A 9,919-nucleotide genomic window follows, 5' to 3' on the forward strand; every position below is an offset into this window, starting at 1 on the left:
GAATGAACCTAACCAGTGTAGATGAAGTGACCAGTATGGTTCGTCAATCAACACTTAGGGAATCATCTATTTTATTAAGTGCCGTTTTGAATATGTTAACAAACTTTTTGTGTGTGTTAATATTGCCAAATACCAGGCTTGCTGTCAAGTGGATGTACTGGCAGGCACCATTTATAAGGACTCCATGAATAATCCTAGCATTACAGATGCTTATCTCAGTGAAATTAAAAAACCAACCTGTCTCTCGGTACAAATAACCTTTTTCTGCACATGCTCAAACTGGTACCCCGAACTGGCTTATACTATTAGAACACATCAGTAAAAAAATTGAAAAGCGGACATTCAGTTCAAAAGTTAATAATCTTTAAATCATTTGTGCAGTCGCAGCAGAGTGAGAAGAGTTTATGATGTCACATGCGTAGAACAATTCAAGGAAAACTTAAAGAGAATTTCACATTTTTTTTTCTTTTAGGAAAAACATGCAAATTTCCTCGACAAGTCACTGACGTATGTAAGGGCAATGATAATAGTTTCTGCCTTCTTAAAGAGTGAAGTCCAGTGTTCTTTTATATGCAAAAAAAAAGTAGATACAGTTATGTTGAGTTTTCTCAGGTTTTGGAACAAACTCTATTTTTCAATCCTTATATACATAGAGGGTTTGTGAGAAAATCATGCTTTTGTCAAGTGTCACAAAGCTACTCCACTTATGACATTGCATTGCCAGAGATTGCCCAAAATTGACATACATTGTGTGGCTGTCTACTACAAAAAACAGCAGGTGACTTATTTTTTTTTTTTGTTCCCTACTTAAACAATCAATTCAAAGTGTGCATGTGTTGTTGAAGCACTGAGGCTATCGACGGTGAAGAAATAACTAAAATATGAACAATACAAACTAACCCCATCTAGTATGAAATATAATGGAAAACATACTTTGAGTATTTCATATCCATTAGCAGATTCATATTTTCATCAATAATCCACCCTCCCCCCCCCCCAAAAAAAAAAAAGAAGAAAAGATAAAAGTGAACAGAAGTCAAGTTCTCTTTAGGTTGTGTTGAAATTTGTAATTTGCAAGTTCGTTCTCTTGTATTTTTCTATTATATATTTCTTTAGAGTATTCTTGTAAATATTCAAGGCCAGTGCATTCTAAGAAAGGGAATAACCTGACAACAGTTTAGAAGACAGAATAAATAGTTATCGTTATCTATGAAATTAGACATTTTCACATATATTATGCCAAAAAAAAAATGCTAATCTTCATTTCATGGAGTGGCTTTATGCTCACCCTCGGTTAAAAACAGGGAGGTGATTACTTTCTGGATTAAAATGGAAAGATGTTTCTAGAGCCATGGTGTTTAGCAATTCTAATGGGGGGGGGGGGGATTCAATGTGACCCGTCTCAAATTTTATATGGTTTAAACATACATGACATATAGGAGTCTCATTATTATGCCTCCGCCCTGAATGGTGCCGGAGGCATATGTTTTCAGGTTGCCTGTCTGTCTCCCGGTCTGTTTGATGGGCTTTCATCAAACCTGGTTCAGGATACTACATGATGCTGATGATCTTATTGGCTTTTGGACTATATCTGCTAAAAGTCAAAGAAAATTTGAAAATAACTTTTTTGCTACTTCTCTAGTCAGGGAAATCGGTGTACTCGTGTGTACTGGTTGGTTGGCGCATTCAGTTGGGTACAGCAAGGTTTCATCCTCTGCTTTCACAGGAAAGCCAACTCCCAACTTCTTGTTCTCGTAGTCAAGGTATATCTGCTCCTCTGCTTCAGCAACCTGCAGCTTGGTCTTCAAGCTAATCTCGTCTTACGCTGCATAAGTCGAAACTCCTCAAGCTCTAGTTTTTGATGCGTTTCTATAGCAGCTGCTTCAGCTGCCATGCCCTTCTGGCCATCACTCTCAGAAGAACTGGCATGGCTTCCACACTGACTCAACGAGGAACCAGGATTGACATCCTGAACATCTTCCCTCTCCAGCTCTGGCATCCTATATGGCTCACCAGTCTCTTGAGGTTGACCTGCATCACTCATCCTGAAGACCATTATTGAACTTGATGCATAGTGAACTCGATGATAAATAATCAATCAAACACAGGTCCCTTTGGCCCAGTATGAGACCAAGCTAACACCATGCATCAGCATGGATCAGCAAGGTTCAACCTGTAATTGAATAAAACAAAGTTCAACATACAACCAATATTGAAATATCTACCTGCTAAAGTATGGGATCAAGTAGTTGTACTTCTGAAGTGATTTACCGTTTACATACCTTGTTTGTGTGACTTATTTTATGTCATGTCTAGCACATGCAACATCTCCAGTGGATATTATCTAAATTCACATATCGTCGGTTGAGAATGATAAGGGCGTTAAGTGACCACAAAACCCATAGTGTTCGAGAAGACTTAAAGCCCTTCTCATTCTCAACAGACGATATCGTATATCATTGCTTATGCTCTGTGACTATGGCATTGCTAATTTATAACACACATTCTATTTTCATTGATAGACAACAAGGAGTCAAGGCCAACCTAAATTTTCTGACTTCAATCTTCATACATGTCTTAAATTCTCCTAAATGAACCAGGAACACTATATGTCTTCATTAGGCACATCATACATGCCTACATCGTTCTTTCTGTCAACTTCACAGAAACCAATATCCAATTGAGCCTCAACTCGGCTCAAACGTAATAATTCCCATTAACGAAAATGATGCGACTATATCCGGTCACCTATTTACGTACGTACCTTGGTAACTGCGTCCAGCAGCCCCATACGCATAGCGTAATTACGCTATGCGTATGGGGCTGATGGTCGTAGTTAGTACCTTGGTGGAGGCTTTCCGTATTACCGTGCACTTTCGTTCACTTATTCGCTATGCTTTACTGTATTATGTATGATCGCACTAATTCTGACATGTTAGTACACATGTACCTCGATACAACTCTTTCGCATCAGTTTTCACCACTCAGCATTCTATGAGCATAATTCACACGTCATCATCGATTACTGTGAAATATTTTCAACGGAATTACAGTACAATTATCTACTCACAACGTTTGGCTCATCAAAAAGATTAGTTCATCATCCCAACTTCACGGTCGTCTGTCCATTCCAAACGAGGAACGTCAGTAGTATGCACGTACGTATACCGCGCGACCTACGGCGTGGCGTGCGCATGCGATTTTAGCTTTGCCATTGACCAAGTGCTAGTGCTCAACGGTCCACGCGTGCACGCATAATACGTGTACTTGTACTCGTTTGCTTTCTCTCTATGATAACGTCATTGAAATGATATTCTTGATCCCGGTGCGAGAAGAAAAAACAAATGTTTAATTCAAGTAGTATTTTTTTTAGTACAGTATTACTGATGACACTGTTACTCTTTAACAACGTGTAGTTATATTTTCAAATAAAAATATACGATAATATCCAAAAATAGTGTGGCATTTTAAGCAAACACCATTCGACACCCACTTGTCAGCTTTCGGGAAAGACTATGGAATGGTTCCAAATTCGAACCCTTAAGACTTGGCTCCCTTTAGGGTTCGGATTTGCACCCCTACATCCATCCCGAACCCTATAAGGTGCCACTTAGTTAGATTTGCTCGTAGGGTGAAAATAAGAACCCTAATAGAACCCTAATTTCTCTGTGTGTGGGCACGTTCGTTACTGCTCGTAGCCCAGATAATCTCACAGATCGCAGCTGTTATCTGTAGATCTGTCTAAAGGACTGGGTTAGACTGGTATAAGTCTGTCAGAAACTTAAGTCAACTGCAGTCACCGCCTTCACGGCAAGTCCAGAACATAAATCAAACGGGGTTATATCGGCAAAGCTAGAAGACGTATGAGATGAAGAAAAAGAAAAGAAGAAGAAAATAGAAAATATAGAAAAATAAAAAGATGATAAAGAAGATGGAGACGAAGGAAAAAAGAAAGTAAAAGAAGGAGAAAAGATGAAGAAATGGAAAAGAAGATGACGAAGAAGAAAATACTAACACTTTTTGAAAAGAAAACAAGAGATTATTAAGCAGAGGGGTGAAGGTTGAGGTGTAAATTTTGTTCAATTTGCCACCCTCTACAAATAAAATTTGTACGATCGCAAATATCATTTGTAGAGGGAGACAAATTGAAGAAAGTTCAAACGTCAATTTTGAAATCTTTGCAATCGCGATCCAGCAACATTGAGTATGAAAACAATTTCCAGCATATTGTTTAAACAGAAATGGAAGCGTAATTTTGGCTGGACCATCATGATAACTTCAGTCACAATCTTAATGACACATGAAATGATGTGCCGTGCTAACATGTGAATCTGTGCACGAGTGTATCAATTTACAGCTGCAACCACTTCGGGAAAGTTGGAGTCTTTCTTCTGACACCTTTTCACAAGAAACTATCACGGGTGCAGAATTTGGTTCCATTCACTTCAGCATTTGAGTGTCGTTACAGTGATTTTAAATACTAGTAGTCAAGCAGATCAGTCCATAATCAGGATTTCTTTGGGGGAGGAATTTCATGAAGAGAATGGAGAATGGTCCCGCTCCTAAACTAAAATCGAGTTGATTAACCCAATCCCTCGAACCTATCCCCTCTAACAAAATAAGACAAAAAGAAGCAAAATCTTCAACGTTTTTCGTGGCAGCGTTCCTTCGAAAATCGCTTCCAAGATTCAAATGTACTTTTGACATAAGTGAAGTGGATCTTTCTTTCGCTTAACTGGCGTGATTTGAAGTTGAAGAAAAAAAACCCAGAATAACGCAAGTCACTACTGTTTATCTTCTGTTTATGTGCATAATCATAATGCCATAAGTACCTGACGGCAGGCATTCACCTATGCTCAGATGGATTAGGTATTATGATATGCACGAAGATGCCATACTCTAGGTTCGCGCTGCCTTTGTTGGAAAAAAAAATGAACACCACTGAAAAATCAACACAGGTGCGGTAATACCCAGTAAAGTCAGCCAATATATAAAGTATTTCAGGACGTATAATGATAAGATTCCCTTCAACGCCAAATTGGATTTTGTGACCGCAAACAGACCAACAGAAAAAAAAAGAAAAGGAAAGAGCCTCAATCAATCAAAGAAATACACCTAAAATCGGATAACCCCAGGGAATGATATCACTAAATCCTACATAAGAAAGACCTGCCGAAGGAAAACTGACTAAATCAAAAAGTACAGACATCTCACAACTGCAAACTTAGTTACTGAAAGGCTCGGCACAATGATGGATTTGTCTGTCAAGTACTTTTATCTGTTGAGCAAACTCAGCCTATTTGTCGACCATCTCTTTGCGTGTGCACAACGCCACGTTTGGCTGTAACCTAACTGTGTATGGCTTGAACTTGTTAAGACGACGAGGATGTCCACCTGCTATTGCTAGGCAACGGCAAACAGGCTTAGCATCCAACCTTATCTACCTTGTTTGGTAGTTAAAATGAGGCGGGCTACGAAACGAAAAGAAGGGATGGCGGGTGGGTCAAATGAATAAGCAGCTCCTTAATTCTAGAATAGTAAGAAAAGTAGGCTCACTATTGTCTCACGGGCTCACCCGAGCACATAAAAGGAACATTAGGGATTAGGGATGCAAGTTTGCCCGCCAAGTTCACGGAGTACAATACATCCCACTTTTCATTGTTTTGTAAGAATAAAGATTCACTAGTCTAGATAACTACTAGATTGAACTTTCTGATCTTTTACGGCCATTGAGTGAAGGGATTATGAGTCCCGGTAAACAGAACGTACTTCGACAAAAGCACGTGCACTGTCACGCTCTGTATGACAATGCGTATGGGTCTGATAGGATTCATTTCTTTCATCGGAGCCTCATGTGTCTGAAACCATAAGTATGTACGTATATACAGGGCTCGACATTTGCCATGCCCCGGTGGTCCAGGGCCCCTAAAAATGGATGTCGGGCCACCAAATTACCAAAAAGGTTATCTTTTGGTGGCCCAATAAGATTTAAATGGATTTTTTTTTTCGGACTGAAAATGTAGAATTCAAAGATTTAAGTAGCTCGAAAAGACAAAAGTTAGTGTCGAGACTTGGTACATATTATATAAGTTTCGAGAAATCTCTGTTTTCCGTATCTTGTTTCAAGTTATTTTACTGTGCATTATGCATACGTTATTTTGAATGTCATTTATACTCTGTCATAACGACGCTTGACGTGAAACAAACTGACTATCATTTTCACCTGTAGTGCTTTATTTTTCGTTCTTTTGTTTTCCTTCAGTCATATTTAGCAATTTCTTCCGTTGGTACCAAATATTCAGAAGGGTTTTTTATTTAACACAAACTGAAAATGAATGCGACTACAAGATGAATGGATGCATAGACGTGGCAATGATAATACATCGTTATAGCACAAACATCAAGAGATGGTGTATCAAACACACGCGGTAACGACAAACAATATTTTGCCTCATCATTTCCAGTGAATTCGCAGGATTTCATTTGCTCGGGAAAGTTCAAGTTCTCGGTTAGGTCTTTCAACCAATTTGCACGCTCGTGTACAACAAGGAAGTTTTGCCGCAAAAAAACAAACAAACAAACTCAAAGAGACGATTAAAAATATAGTTGAAATTGCTTACAAACTCCACTATTAAATCATCAGATAGACAATTAGCAAAATACATCATTCTTATCCTTTATACGTCTTCTGATTTAGTCTAAGATTCTAGCTTTATTTTGATTTTCTTTCTCTATCCCACCGTTAATCACCCTTTCTCCGGTTTTTATGAAATAAGAGGTTCAAGATAAAACTTTGCATTGGGGAACTTACATGCACTTCCCAAACTTCATGAGAATCACTTCTCTATCTTAATCTTTCGTTCTCACTCGCTTTCTGTCACTCTCTACACTACCCCAATTCCGTCCAAACCATGAACAAATTGTACTTTTTCTTTCGTCTTTATTTAGTTTTGTTTTCCTGTTGCTGTTGGGTTTCTTAATTATTTTTTTTTACATAAAGCTATTATATGACCGAGCCACTAAAAGTTTGTTCGAGTTCAGACGCGTGCATACCGAAAAAAAAATCAATTAAAACGGGACAGAAGTGTCGCCATTGGCGAACAAAGTCACAATATTGACACAAGGACTTTGTTTCAAGCGCTGAGATTGGATAACAAGTCGGGAGAGAATCACTTATACAAACACGGGAGTATGATTGCAGCTAGGGAATAGATCAGTATATACGGGCCATTCATTCAACAAGCCACTCTGACTAGGTTCACCCGCCGGTAAAGGGTAATGATAGAGAGGCGGGTAGTGATATTTTCACCTGTTACAGATAATATTATGACGAGACGAAGCAGAGCATAACAAACGGACAAACATAAAGACAGTCACACACAGACCAAATAAAACTTAAGGCAACTCAAAGTGCATATACACAAGTTAAAGGGAAACGGTTAATATCACTTCTAATCACTGGAAACATTTTTGGAGCAGTTACATGAACGTGACATAAGTGTCACTCTACAGAATGAAAATGCTAACACACAACAGCGCTTCACCACTAATGAAAAAAAAAAGGTTGCTCCTTAATTGTTGGTTTATTTCAGTTAGTTCTTCCCCTTTTTAAATATGAAATTGACAAAAAAAGTGAGCCAAAGTATGGAGGATTTAGTATTGCTTTGCGTCTTCACTGCTCTTGACTTGCATTGGCACTACTGTATATCTCGATCTTCGTCACCTTGTTTACCTTCTCGCTGTTAATTTAGTTTATTTTCAACAAAAATTAGTTTCATGGTCAGTGCGTCATCATAATCATCATCTCCTTTTTCATTATCATCAGTATTAATCCTGTCATTAGTCTTTATGTTGTAGTAATAATTTTGTTACTCTCATGAATGTTGTTATCAGTGTTATGTTCATACTTTCTCATCAATTTCCAAAGAGAGTTACTGTGCAAAGATGACTAACGCAATTTTAAAACGAATGACAATGAAGTATATGCCACTGAAAATTAGTAAGAACCAACTGATAAAAACTTACCACGAAGACTTTCTGATGCAACGTGTCTGTAAATTGTTTTCCATCGGCCACGTTATGTAATCTGATGTACTTGGCTTGCTTCTTGGTGAAGGGGCAGACAGGGCCAGCATGCACCGGCCCATTCGCTGGAGGTGGGGGTGCCTCCCCATTCTGCTGCGCCGTTGTCTTGGGCGAATTCTCCTGGACCTGAAAAGCAGGTAGAGGATCCGTCTGGATGCAGATCTCTGAAGTGGACACGCTTACGCGGGCCGGTTCGGCCTGGAGGCCATTCAGTCTTCCGTTGACCAGGTGTCCTCCGTTCTGCTTGGTCGACGGACCATTTTTAATCGAGTAACTGCCAGCTTGTTTCACGCCCTCCGGTACGGTGACGACGCCGTTTGCCGAGCACCCGGCTCCCATTTTGGCGTCTCCGTTGACGAGAGGTTCGTTATGAGTCGAGTGGTTGTCTGGTCCGATGCCGTTGACGAGTGTTTCCTTGGGATGGTTCACGCTACGCGGTGCGGTCTCCTCGGGCGGCGTTTGTTGACTGAACTCCTGCCTGTTGTGGGGGTTGGCCTGGTCCTGCTGTTCCCCTCCGGCCTGTTGTGGGTGCTGTGACGGGGCTTCGCTATTGACCTCTGTCTGGCAGTCACGTGACTCATTCGCGAAGTTGACGTAAATCTCGCGGTTGTCCTTTTCCGGTGAGGCGAATCCGGGGCTGCGAACCGTTATCACGCGTTCGGGACACTGAATCCCTTTGCTCTCGGTCTGATACTCGCGCGACTCTTCGATAAGGGACATCCCCTGATTGCGTGCACGCTCTCCATCCAGCTCATAATCTACAGAGGTACGAGGGCTATCGTAATAGAAGTCCTCATGCTGATGTATTTTTAGTTGATAGACGTCCCGAGGGTAGGTTCCATTCCAGGCAAACACGTTCTGAAATTCAGGAGTGCCGTGACGATTACAGCAGCAAGGAGATGGTTCGCGGTAGCTAAAATTTCGGACAGGGCTGGTAGGTAGACTACCTCGGGCTGGAGAACGACTGTTATCGCGATCGCGTCTTGACCGTCGAGCCGGACTTCCGTATCGATAGGGGCTACTCTCCGGGGTGTGAGTTCGTGGTCGGGGCGGCTGATGACTACCATGGACCAGGATCCCATTATGCAATTGCGCTTGATTGTAGATGTTGACGTCATAATTTGGGACGTGCGCGTTGCGCGGCCACGTCGCTGACGGCGTACGAGTTGGGCTGCGCGAACTGTCACGGCTTGAGCGTCGCTGTTTCTTCGGCCCAATGCCCGGCGATGTCTTGGTGCTGGGAGCCTCATCCGATTGTTCTGGTTCGGATACCCGCACAATATTGACCAATCCATCTGGTGACATTACGGTTTCTAACCGAGTGCGATAGCCATCTGGTCCTTTCAGGACGATCACGCAAGGCGTATCCATGGGCACACTGCGAAGAACCTCAAGAGCGGTGTTGTAAGGCACGTCTGTGAGTTGAACGCCATTGACAGCCAGAAGAATGTCTCCTATGCGTACCAGTCCCGAGTTCTCCGCCACTCCACCGGATATCAAATCCGATATCAAAACCGGAGGATTGCACTTGCGCTTTCGCACTAAGAATCCGAGACCATGCGGCGGTCTCTTGACTAACCGAATCGAAAAAGTGTTCGGCTCGCCAGTTTCCATCTTGGCTTATCTCGTATGTCTCTCCAACAGTGACAACGAAATGATCACGTTTTAGTCAAATGCATTGAGCTTGTTGTAACTTATGAGTAGGCGCCGTGATAAAATCTTCATGAATTTGATAATGTCAGATAATCCGGAGAGCTGAAAGCGAGTGGCTGGAGAGACGGTTTCAGCTTTCGTGCCCGGAGGGAATCGCTCGTCGCGAGGTCGTGAAAGTGGG

The 9,919-nt window shown here is 41.3% G+C and overlaps 1 protein-coding gene across 1 annotated transcript in view; it reads right to left on the minus strand.

Moving 5' to 3' along the window:
* The window catches only part of LOC139742035 (nitric oxide synthase, salivary gland-like), a 74,613-nt gene extending 64,914 nt beyond the window's left edge, over positions 1 to 9,699 (minus strand). The window contains exon 1 of the mRNA XM_071652600.1: positions 8,026 to 9,699. Within this exon, the coding sequence (XP_071508701.1) occupies positions 8,026 to 9,699 (1,674 nt within the window). The remainder of the gene's footprint in view (positions 1 to 8,025) is intronic.
* Positions 9,700 to 9,919: the final 220 nt, after the last annotated feature.

This window comes from Diadema antillarum, unplaced genomic scaffold (assembly GCF_040938485.1).
Source record: "Diadema antillarum isolate AM-2024a unplaced genomic scaffold, OU_Dant_1.0 scf00000032, whole genome shotgun sequence".
Taxonomy (NCBI): Eukaryota; Metazoa; Echinodermata; class Echinoidea; order Diadematoida; family Diadematidae; genus Diadema; species Diadema antillarum.